Source organism: Trichechus manatus, unplaced genomic scaffold (assembly GCF_000243295.1).
Source record: "Trichechus manatus latirostris isolate Lorelei unplaced genomic scaffold, TriManLat1.0 scaffold00102, whole genome shotgun sequence".
In the NCBI taxonomy this organism is placed as follows: Eukaryota; Metazoa; Chordata; class Mammalia; order Sirenia; family Trichechidae; genus Trichechus; species Trichechus manatus.
The window spans coordinates 2,989,500-3,002,199 of record NW_004444038.1 but is presented as its reverse complement, the minus strand read 5'-3'; the positions used below and the strand labels follow the sequence as shown (position 1 = coordinate 3,002,199).

The window sequence follows — 12,700 nt, the reverse complement described above, 5'->3', positions numbered from 1 at the left end:
CACGCTTTAGACCAACTTTTAAGTAGGCCCTGTGACAAAAGTTCAAAGATTGGAGCCAGTAATGACTAATAAAAAATGTATTAACTGAGCCAGATGGCCTCACTCATGCAAGAAAATTATGTTGTTGGTGCTTTAGTTGATTGGGAAACCCTGGTGGTTCAGTGGTTAAGAGCTGCATCTGCTAACCAGAAGGTCAGCAGTTCAAATCCACCAGGCGCTCCTTGGAAACCTATAGCGCAGTTCTACTCTGTCCTATAGGGTCGCTGTGAATCAGAATTGACTCGACGGCAGTGAGTTTTTTCAGCAGGTTTTTGTTGAATGGTAATTCTTACTCATTTTCATTGTAAACCGTTTATCGAGAAGTTTGGTTTTCTCTATTCATAAGGAGGCAAGAAATAATAACCAATATACTTGATTTATAATATCAAACAAGAATTAATCCAAATGTTCGTTGACTTGACTAGGCTTTCTGGCAGATTAGTTCCTAGTTCTTGAGTTAATATTGACAATGCACAGTTACCTTCAAATATTTGAGGGGCTGTTATTATTACAATGTAGGGTTTTTGTTTTCTTTTTTTTTAAATGGCACTTTAGAATTTTTGTAAGCCTCTCTTCTGCAGTTTTTTTGTGATGTATCTGGGAAAATCCCAGATATTCTGAAATGTGTATGTCTTTCTTATTTAGAAGTGGAAGCATACTATGGAAAGGTTAATTAGATGTTGCTTTGTAATAACATCCATGAGGTTGTACCAGTAGAAAGAGTGACCCTCAAAACTATCTCCTGGTGAAGATGGTATAAAAACAAAAAAGAACAGAAATGTTATTAATTTGCATGTAAGTACCTAAATGATAATAGGAGTCAGACTGATCATTTTTAGTAAAATCTAAAATGACATGCCATGTCAGAGGAGGGAGCAATTAATTTTAACTGAGTTCCTTGAAGTTTTAAAAATTATGGGAATTGTTAAGTCCTAAAGCTATAGTCTGTTCCTTTGTATGTCATGAACTTACTAAAGTGTTGGAGGTGAGAGTATGAATGTATCATACACATCTACCTTCTCTCTGGGTGAACTCAGACCTCCAGCCTTTCAGTTAGCAGCCAAGTGCTTCATGGTTCATGCCGCCCATGGCCTCACATATCTTCTTTTCAGTGTTCCCCCAGCCCTTGCCAAGTGGGGAGGTTTACGGTGTTCATCGTGCTGTACCACTTGGCACCTCACCAGCTTGAGGCAAGAAAGTGCCATGTTAGAAAGTTGATGATATGTGGAATGTGTTCCACATTTTGAAGTTTGAAGTAAACCACAACTTCATTTTGCAGTTAAGAGAGAGCTCTGAAGACTGTTCTCAGACTGTAAAAATGAGTTGGTGTGGTAGGCTGAAAAATGGTCCTTTAAAAGATATCCACATCCTATTTGCTGAAACCTGTGCTACTATCTATGGCCCCAAAAAACTTGTTTGAAGATGTGATTAAGTTAAGAATTTTGAGATGGGGAGTTTATCCTGAATTATCCTGCCAAACTAAAGAACCAAGCCCACTGCTGTCGAATTGATTCCAACTCATAGCGACCCCATAGGGTTTCCAATACTATAAATCTCTACAAAAGCAGACTGCCACACCTTTATCCCGTGGAGCAGCTAGTGGTTTTGAACTGCCAGCCTTTCAGTTAGCAGTGTCTTAACCAGCGTGCCATGAGGGCTCCTCAAGGATTATCCTGCTAGCACCTTGGTTTTGGCCCAGTGACAGTGATTTTTGACTACTGATCTCCAGAATAAATTTCAGTTATTTTGAGCCACCTAGTCTGTGATAATTTGTTATAGCAGCCACAGAAAATCAATGCAGATTTTGATAGCAGAAAGTGGGATGCTGCTGCAAAAAATCCATAAAAATGTGTAAGTGGCTTCAGAATTGAATGAGTAGAGGCTGGAAGAATTTTGAGACACATGATAGAAAATGCCTAGATTGCCTTAAACTGTTATGGGGAATATGAATGTTAAAGGTGCTTCTGGGGAAGGCTCAGAAGGAAATGAGAAACATGCTCTGGGAAGCTGGAGGAAAGGTGATTCTTGTTATATAGCAGCAGAAAACTTAGCGCACTTGTGTCCTACAAGAGAGTTCTGAGTAGAGTGTTAAAGGTGTGACCTAGTTTTTTTTTTGCTTTTCATAGTAAAATAATAGACAAATTGAGGACAGAGCTGTTAAAGCAAAAAAAAAAAAAAAAAAAACAAAAAAACCATTATTTGATGATTTGATGAAAATTTCAGCCTATCCAAATTGCAAAAGATGCTAAAATTGGGAGGTTCGCTGTTAGGAAAGCTAGCCCTGTAAAAAAGGCCAACTCTGTGGCCAGACAACTTTTCGTGAGTGCTGAAGAGGTTGTACGTGTGATTCATGAATCCTCTCTGCCATCTCAGCAGAAGCCGGGAATAGAGATGAGATTATTTAGGTAAGATCTGTGGAGGAGCCTCTCTTGTCTAATGATGTGAATCCCTATGATATCCCCTTATTGAGAGACCTGTAGGGCTTTTGAGCATGTTGTGTCTGCGGAAAGACTGCCAGCTTGGGCTAAAATGAACAGAAGACAAAATGAAGGAAGGTTCACAGACCCTACACATAGAAGTGAAGATGATGTGAAGATAGAGCAGAGAGAGATTTGAAGATACTGGCCTTGAAGATAGGAATGATGTGGCCACCAGCCAAGGAAAGGTGGCAGCCACCAAAAGCTGGAAGAGGCAAGGAACTGATCCTTCCCTAAAGACTCCAGAGGAAGTGCTTCCCTGCCAACACATTGATTTTGGCCCAGTGGTACTGAGTTCGGACTTCTGGCTTTCAGAATAAATTTCTGTTGTGATAATTTGTTACAATGGCCACAGGAACCTAACACAGTTGGAGAAAGTAGCATTTATGGTAGAGTGAGCATATATCCATGGTGAAATGGCACAGTACTTAGGAGTTTAACAGCGGTATATTTACACATATTACATATTTTAAGAAAAAAATACAGTATGGCACCAAATGGAAGTGTCAACTAGATGTTTTAATTTGAAATGGAGTAATGGGAAAGTTAGGTAGAGATTTTCAGAGTGTGAGAGCCTTGGTCCCAGTTAGCAATATAGTAAGTTGATTTAAGACTTCATGTTAAGTCTTAACATGACAGGTAACAATTAAAAAACACATTTTGGACATTAGTGTAGCGACATTGTGTAGGATGGCTAGTAGGACAGAGACTGGAAACAAGCCATTGAAGGTCTGTCAAAAGTTGGCTTGAATTGGTAAGGTGGCATTAGAAACAGTATATGAAAAATCGATAAACTCGGCGAGTGATAGGATATGTAGAGGAAGGAAGAGGAGGAAGAAAGACCCTTCTGGTGTAATCTTTCATAATGAATTAACAGTCGAGCATCACCAGCCAATTGAGGAAAACTTTAGCTCACAAAAGGGAAGGAAGTACAGTGAAACCTGTGAGAGCTGGAACTCAATGGGACTGCCTTGTTTTTCCCGGTCCTACCAAGTGTTCTGCCTTTGACAGGTTTTACCATTTTTCTGTTGCTCATTTTAGTGGAAAATACTTGAATTTTTCTTCTCTGACAGGTTTCGGCCTTACACAGGTTCTGATTTTCACAGGTTTTAGTGTACTAGTAAACTCTTCCCAACAACATATTAAAAGGATTATACACCGTGGCCAAGTGGAATTTATCCCAGGAATGCAAGGGTGGCTCATCACAAGAAAATCCGTATAATAGAACAAAGGAAAAAAACACATGATCATCTCAAATCCAGCACCCTTTCTTCATAAAAGTACATATTAGAAGGCTAGGGATAGCGGGGACTTCCTCAACATGATAAAAAGGCATTTATGAAAAACCGACAGCTAACATAATGGTGAAAGACGGAAAACTTTCCCCTTAAGACAAAGACAAGGATGCCTGCTTTCACCGTGCTGTTCACATTATATCGAAGGTTCTAGCCAGAGCAGTTAGGCCAGAAAAAGAATTAAATGGCATTCTAATTGGAAAGGAAGAAATAAAACTACCTACATTCACAGGTGACATGATCCTATGTATAGGGAATCCCAAAGAGTCCACAAGAAAGCTACTAAAGCTAATAAGTGAATTCAGTAAAGTTGCAGGATGTAAGATCAACACATAAAAATCGGTTGTGTTTTATATAACAGCAATGAATAATCTGAAAAGGGAATTAAGAAAACAACTCCATTTACAATAGCATCTAAAAGAATAAAATATTTAGGAGTAATTTAACGAGACAGGTGAAAGACTCATATGCTGAAAACTACAAAATACTGTTGAAAGAAATTGAAGAAGACCTAAATAAATGGAAGGGTAATACTGTGTTTATGGATTGAAAGATGATATTGCTAAAAGGCAGTACTACACAAAGTGATCTACAAATTCAACGTGATTCCTACCAAAATTCCAACAGCCTTTTTTGCAGAAAAGGAAAGCTGATCTTCAAATTCATGTGGAGTTATAAGGGGCTCTAAGTAGCCAAAACAATTTTGAAAGAAGAACAAGGCTGAATGACTCACCCTTCTGATTTCAGAAGTTACTACTGTGGTATTCATAGCAGTGTGGTACCTGGCATAGGATAAACTTACAGACCAGTGAGATAGAATTGTCAGAAATAAACCCATACATCTATAGCCAATTGATTTTCAACAGTGGTGCGGAACCCATTTAATGGGGGAAAGCATAGTCTCTTCAACAGATGGTGCTGGGACAACTTGATTTCCACACCTGAAAGAATAAAGTTGGACCCCTACCCCACCCTCACACCGTGTGCAGAAAGTAACTCCAAGTGGATCAGTGACCTAAAGATCAGAGCTAAAATCATAAAACTACAAACATAAAGGTAAATTTTCGTGATATTGGAGTTGACAGTGGATTCTGAGGTACGACACCAAAAGCACAAATAGCAAAAGGGGAAAAAAAAGCAGATAAATTGGCCTTCGTCAAAATGAAAAACTTTTGTGGGTCAGAGGACATTAAGAAAGTGAAAAGAACCTACAGAATGGGGAAAAATGTTTGCTGGCCATGTATCTGATAAGGGTTTAATATCCAGAACATACTAAAAACTACTACAGTTCAACAACAAAAAGACAAAATACCCAGTTAAAAATGGGTAAAGGATCTGAATAGGGATTTCTCCAGAAAAGACATACAAACGGCCTATTAAACATGAAAAGATGTTCAACGTCATCTGTCATTAGCGAAGTACAACCAAAACTGCAGTGAGACATAATGCCACACCCACTATGGTAGCTGTCATCAGTTATTTTAAAAAGTAGTAAGTGTAGGCAAGGATTTGGAGAAATTGGAACTCTAGTTCATTGCTGGTATGAATGTAAAGTGGTGCAGCTGCTGTGGAAAACAGCTCGGCAGTTCCTCAAAAATTTAAGCGTACAATTACCATGTTGGTAGGTGCCATCAAAGGGGCTCCCAACTCATGGTTACCCCATGAACAACAGAATGAAATGCTGCCCAGTTCTGGAGTAGGTTGCCAGGCCTTTCTTCCTGGTCAGCCTTGGTCTGTAAGCTCTGCTGAAACCTTTCCAGCATCGTAGCAGTAGGCAAGCTTCCACTGATACATGGGTAGTGGTTGAGCATAAGTGCATTGTCTGGGAATCGAACCGGGGTCTCCCGCATGGAAAGCAAGAACTCTACCACTGAACTACCACCTAGCAATTCCACTTTTGGGTTTTTACCCCCAAAGAACTGAAAACAGGGACTTAAACAGATGCTTTACCCTAATGTACATAACAGTTTTATTTGCAGTAGCCAAAAGGTGAGGACAACCCAAGTGTCCATCAACAGATAGGCAAAATGTGATACATACATAATGGAATAGTACTTGGCCATACGAAGGAATGAGGTTCTGGTGCGTACCTCAATATGGATGAACCTTGAAAATGTTACACTAGGTGAAATAAACCAGACACAAAAGGGCACAAATTGTGAGATTCCACTTAGATAAAATGTCCAGAACAAGCAAATTGAGAGGCAGGAAGTAGATGATAGGTTGCCAGAGGCTGCGGGGGGGCTAATGGGGAGTTATGATTTGATGGGTACAGAATCTCTGTTTGAGGGTAATGAAAAAGTTTTGTAAATAGTGGTAATGGTTATCCAACTTCTGAGTGTAATTTCTGTCACTGAAGTGTATACTTAAAATGGTGAATGTTATATATTTTGCCATAGTCAGTTTTTTTTTTAATTAAAAAAGGGGAAGGAGGATGAATAATACAGACAAGCAAAAGAACTGACCCAAAGGGAAAGAGAGAATTCAGGACACAGAAGATTTTAAAGTCTCACATCTAGATGGGTGGTTTGGGTTTGGGTTAAATTTTAGAGTGTAAACGATAAAGAAAATCCTGAAGGCATTACATTTCTCTATGGCAATATTATAGAGCATTCTTTCTAAAGTTCCGGAAGGCCGTGATTTGTGTACCCAGTATCACATACCAAGCTCTGCTATTAATGATTTCTTTTTGATGCAGTTGTCTTCATTTTAGATAATACGGAATCTCAGGAGATATTATCTAATGTTGAAGTTTCAAAACCATGTTTACGGTTATAAAGGTCACCAAAAGGGGAATTAATAAATTGAGAGGGAAGAAGAATAGAGGGAGTGGATGGCGCTATGAATTGTCTTTAGACGGTAGCTAATGTTACCTCATAATGAAAGATTTGACATATTATTTACCTTAAGGAGGTAACAGACTAATTACGTTGCCATGGTGGGGGGCTCCTTATATTTTATTCTGTATTGTTTTGAAGTTGTTTTTAACCTTGTGCGTTTTTAAATTTTACTAATGTAGTTTGCCTAAGGGTTGAGGCTAATTGCACCAAATTTCTTTTGAATATTTTCTTCATTGTTTATCTGAAGTGGAACATCCATTATATGAGTTACTAAGATGAGCTAAGGAACTAAAATTTCAAATGGTAGAATGTGTCTTCGAAGCTTAAAAATGCAGAAATTCACATTTCTTCTCTAGTGGCATGGTTTCTAATTAGTTTTCATTCTTTCCTATCATTCTCAGAACCACTCCTGACAACAAGCAGTTGTTTGAGTGGTTCTGTTTTGTGGAATTTCATATATATTACAAGTAGAGTTTAGTGGATTTCAGTATCCTCACCTGCTAAGGAGCAAGAAGGCGAATGTTTTGAAAAGAGCTTGTTTGTTTGCTTGTTTGCTGTTTTTAAGCAGTAAGCCCTCTGCGTAAAGGGGTGTGGGGCAGAAGATACAGGGAGAGGTAAATGGTTCTTCAGTTATAATGGGGTATTTTGGTTTTGTTTGTGTGCTCCATCTTGGCAGTGACTCTTTGGGATGAGTGGAGTGCAGGGTTGAAAACCTCCTTTGTGACGCTGAAGAACAGGGTTCTGAGCATGACTAGCAGGGCCTGCCCTAATGGCTCTAGTACTGTTAGCTTTCTTCCTGACTTCCACGATGTCCTCCACATACTCCTGGGGTGAGGTTAGTGTTGCTCACTCTGCACAGAGACACCTACTACCATAGGAATAATGCTTTCTTTTGCATAACTTTAGAAGAAAAGGGAGGGCAGAATCACAATGGATATTCTCTGGCTAGCAGAGTCAGCAGGAAGGAGGCAGCGGATCAAAGACAGTTACTACAGAGGGAGAGGAGAGTTTAGAGAAAGAACTAGCAAGTGAGAAGGTGTGTAACCATACCACACTTCACTGAAAGACCAACAGGAAAAACAGCTTTATCAGTGGAGAGCCACTGTATTAAAATGAAAGATGATTGGTTTCTGTTGGACTAGTCTTCCCGATTTTGTTTTTCCCAAGGTGCAGTTGAATAACATTTATGCTTAGTTTAAAGCTGTAATGCACAAAATACAAGTATCTGTATATAAAGGCAGGATTTTCATCTGTTCCATTCGTTTAAGACTGTTTTGGTCTTTGGCACCAGATACAGATTCTGCCATGTGAAAAGGAAGTTATCTGAAAGTATTTACTTGGGAACAAAGCAAACCTGAGTAAAGAGAAGCTGGATAGATCAAAAAGGCAAAGAATTACATGGATTGGGAAGAGTGTTAACATTTTTTGTTGACATATCAATATGGATCTGCAATAAGATATTTATATTATGAAATGAGTATCTAACTCTTCCTGTACATTTAAAGACTGAAAATATATATTCAATAACGAGTGCTTATTATTGCTTTGGGCTCGCAACTCTTTTCCGCTAATTGGGCATTTAGCCAAGGGGAGTGATATTTGTCGTTTACTTAAATTAGTTTTAAATTTAAGCTTGGATGGTAGGAGGTACCAGAGTAGACTTTTTTGCCGATGGAGGGGTTTTTACCTGGAGCAGCCTCTCTCCTTTTTTCCCTGCCCCCCACCTCTCTACGCCTCAAAGCCAAGGGCAGCCCCCTTTATTTAACTCTTGCTAAACTTGTCATGTATTGTTAGTGGAATACCTTGACCCACTGGTTTGTCTACAGTGTTCTTTCTTGGCCAGATTTACAGGGAGGGAGGGAGAGGTAAGGGAAATGACCTTTCCCAGTTTTTTTCCTCCATACCATTTTCCTTGAGATGCTCTGTGTCTTTCAGAGGAAACCCTTCCTTTACCTCTTAGTCTAGTGACATTTCTACATTTAATGCTTTATTTTAAAAACCTTGTTTATTTTTAATTCTTTGATTAGGTAATGTGATCACATGGTTCAGATCTTTTTTTTAGAAAATAAAACAGTAACGCCTCTACCTTTTCCCGTTCTCCCAGTTCTCATCTCTCTCTTCAGAAGGTATATTGAGTTATGTGTTTTGTTTATTTTTTCAGGATTTTTTAAATGTATATTCAGAGAGACAAATATTTATATTCTTACTCTCCCCTTTTTGCTCCTGTATATGGTATTTGGTACTTTGCTTTTGTCACTTAACAGTACAACTTGGAGATTCTTCCGTTTATGTACATGGAGAGTTCCTGTTTTGTTTTTCCTTTTTTTTTAAAACAGGCAGTATTCTGTTTTACGGATACCCCATAATTCCATAATTTCTTTAACCTGTCCCGTATTGGTGGATATTTGGGTTTTTTCAGTCTTCTGTTTTTACAGTGTTGCAATGAATAACTTTGTAAATATATCAGTTCTTCACGTGTGCAAGTATGCTTATAGGATAAGTTCCAGAAAATGAAATTGCTGGGTAAAAGCATTATAAAGATGTACTTTTAACAGATATTGCCAAGTTGTTGTTCTTAAGAATATTACTGTTTCGCCATCCAACTAGCAATGTATGGGAGTGTCTAGTTTCTCTCAGACTAGCCAAGAGCGTGTGCTGTTCTCACTTTGAATTTCTGTCAGTCTGACAGGTGTAAAGCATAGTATCTGTGTCATCTGAATTAGATTTCTCTCAAGGATTGAGGTTCTGCTTTACAATATGTCCACACTCGACTCCTCAAGGTTGCTGAACATTTCCTTAGGAAATGTGAGTTGGTTTATATTGCTAAAAGCTTCCCAAATGATTTCAGTGTATGCACACACCCTTTGAGCCATTACTACATCTTGATTCATTTGCGCATACTAAGTGCGATTATTTATTAAGACTGTGATTGACATTAATTAATTAAAGATGAACAGAAGGAAATAACCCTTTCTGTTATAGCTATCAGTGAAAGTCTTATGAAGAGGCTGGCAGTGTAAAATGGATTTTGATACAGAGGTAGAGTGTCAGTAGGAGGGAAGAATGGCATGAACAGAGGATGGAGAGGGCAGGATAGAAAGAAAAATAATTTAAGAGAGTAGTAGAAACTCTTTGGTGCCAAATTATAGAAAGTCGTAAATAGCATGCTAAGTTACAAAGTTAAGCTATACTGTGGACAGTTGAAATCATTGGAAGTTTGAGGACAAGAGAGAGTAATGCTCAAAAAAAGGTTAGCAGCACTGTGTAGGACAGATTGAAGGACAGAGACTGGAAACAGGGAAATCATTTTAGGCCTACCAGAGATGTGTGGCCCTGAACTGGTATGGTGGCAGTAGAAAATGGAAAAGAAACTCTAGGTGAGAGAATGTAAAAGAAGAAATAACCAACTTGGTGACTACATATTTGAACATGTCAGGGAAGAGGGAAAAGGCAAAACTAAGCTATAGAATTCAGGTGGCAGTGTGGAAGGTAGGTGAGGAAGATGTGACAGTCTGCTTCCATGAAGATTACAGCCTTGGAAACCCTGTGGGGCAGTTCTGCTATATCCTGTAGGGTCACTGAGTTGGAATAGACGTGACGGCACCCAACTACAGCAACGACACAAAAACTCAGGAGTTTAAAAGTAGAACTGTTTACTTGGTGTCTTATAAAATGCTGGACATACACTCAATGGGTGTTTGTTTAAGGAAGGTAGAAAGGGCTGATAGAGTGGAAAAATTGAACATGTTGAATTTTAAAGTATCATAGATGGTCTCCCAGGTAGGTGTCCAGCAGACAGCTGGAAATACAGCTTTGGAGAACAGATGTAGTTCACTTCTCTCTGAATTTTCCATCTTGTGGGAATATAAACAGCTAGAAATACCTGAAATCTTCCTCTCCTTTTCTACCTCAATTGTCTATCAGATTCCCACTACTATTAATTCTGATCTTCATCATCTCTGGTCTGTGCCCTTCCACCTATCTCCTAAGCCTTTTAGTCTACCCCCACACTGCTGTCTTAGAATAAAACAAAACCTCTTGGTACTTACTTAAAGATTGTTGGGTTTTTCTTCTCTTTTTGCTGTCCACAAGGTGAAATCTAAACTTTTTGTGTTGCATACCAAGGTCCATTACCTTTCCCATCTTCTTCTTTCATGAAAGACTGTAATCCAGTCACATGGAATTTACTATTCCTTGAACCAAAAAATATCATTGGGGATAAGCAGAATTGATCAGGTGCAGAACCTTAGTATGTTAGCGGATATGTGGGAGAAGAGGAAATTGTACAAAGACTTAAGTGAACAGAAGAATGAATAAAGTGAAAGGTCACCCACTACATTTGTTTTTGATCATCTAGAAAACAATTTCAGTAGAATCATGGAGATGGAAGCAACAACTTCTTAAAATTTGACTTTTGAAACAGGAAGGCAGCTCATAGGTTGCAGTGATGGAGGTCAAACAGAGGAGGGGAGGGAGGCCAACTCAGTGATGACAGATTGAAAATGCAAGAGAAAGTAGGCTTTCTCTACCCGAGCACTGTTGAGATTTGGGGCTGGGTGATTCTTTGTTGTGGGAAGCTGTACTGTGCATTGTAGGATGTCTAGTGATGTCCCTGTATTCTGCTTAGTAGATGCCGTTAGCAGCCTTCCCCCGCTCCAGCCCACCCACCCAGTTATGACAGCTACAATCATCTCTACACATTGCCAAATTGAGGAAGTGGGCATGGTATCTCTGGAAGGCAGGAAGGGAGAGGAGAGGCCTGAAGGAGGAGCGCCTCAGAATGGCCCAAATTTTCTGCTAAAGAGAGGAAATTACCTGTAGAGAATGCAGGAAGGAAGTTGGTTGCTTGAGGTTGAAGTATTTGGAGGTAGTAAAGGAGTTAATTAAACCAGTGTCCATTTGAAATGAGATAGCAGGTCAGAAAGGCTTCCTAATTTTTTCTGTGCAGGGAAAGAAATCTTCAGTGATTCTTGGTCACATATTGTCATTACAGTGCAGCCCTAATGGGGTTTTTTCTTGAATTTTTCTATACCTTTCTACAGTGTTCTAGATGACATGCTCTGAATAAATCCATACGTTGTTTATAATTGGCAGTGTGTTCTTTGCATGTCCTGAAGGTACGGATAAAGAGGTAATAGAACAAAATTTAGACTGATCTCAAGTTAATGAATTGTGGAGATTGCTTTCTATTTTTAAAATGTAGAAATCCTTTTCCTACAGTTTACTCATTTTTCATGAAAACCAAAATGCAGAAAATGTGTAAGAACAATGGAAATAAATGGTTCTTGTCTAATTTCTTCAGTTTTGAGAGACTTGGATGTTTTTCTTCTGCTTACTGTGTGACCTTAGGCAGTTTAAAGAAACGTGCTATATTTTATTTTACATTTTGATTGTTTAAGTTACAACCTGATTTCCAAAATAATTACTAAAAGAAGACATGGAATTCATAGAAGATTCTCATTTTTACTTTTATCTTTTAGGCTGAAGAACAGTTGAGAATTGTTGAAGAACAAAGAAAGATTCATGAGGAAAGGATGAAACTAGAACAAGAGCGACAACGTCAGCAAAAGGAAGAGCAAAAAATTATCCTGGGCAAGGGGAAGTCCAGGCCAAAACTCTCCTTCTCGTTAAAAACCCAGGATTAAATTGCAAACTCTGAACTTTTTACAAAAAAAAAAAAAAAAAAAAGGAAAAACTTTGTATGGTAGCTTCATGTTGAAGTGGTTTTTTTGTTTTGTTTTTTGTTATTTTAATTTGGAAAATACGGAAAATTAGCTTGTTCTAATAGGGGCTATGCTCTGCAATTCCTTTTTTCCCCCCTTAACTTCCATTAAGTCAAATCCTTATCAGATCATTGTTGTCTTCTGAAAAGTGAGGTATTTTCACCTGTTTGGATTCTGTGTTAGTGGTCTGAAGAAGAGCAGATCGCTTTGTGTAAACTATGGATGGTCTGATAAGGTTTTTACTGGCTCACTGACTTCAGAGTTATACTCTGTTTATTACACCATAATGCTGGTTTTGCTGACTTTTTGTTTTTTTATATATTTAT

At 38.6% G+C, this 12,700-nt stretch overlaps 1 protein-coding gene across 2 annotated transcripts in view; it reads left to right on the top strand.

The window, feature by feature from the left end:
- ARGLU1 (arginine and glutamate rich 1) overlaps nt 1-12,350 on the top strand; it is a 29,097-nt gene extending 16,747 nt beyond the window's left edge. The window contains exon 4 of one of the 2 annotated variants that reach the window (XR_002825080.1): nt 12,132-12,186. Coding sequence is in view for 1 of the 2 variants with exons in the window: in XM_004382934.2 (XP_004382991.1) it covers nt 12,132-12,296 (165 nt within the window). In the remaining variant the exon portion in view is untranslated. Of the gene's footprint in view, nt 1-12,131 lie in introns of both variants that reach the window. The other variant, XM_004382934.2, reaches the window with a different exon arrangement.
- Nucleotides 12,351-12,700: the final 350 nt, after the last annotated feature.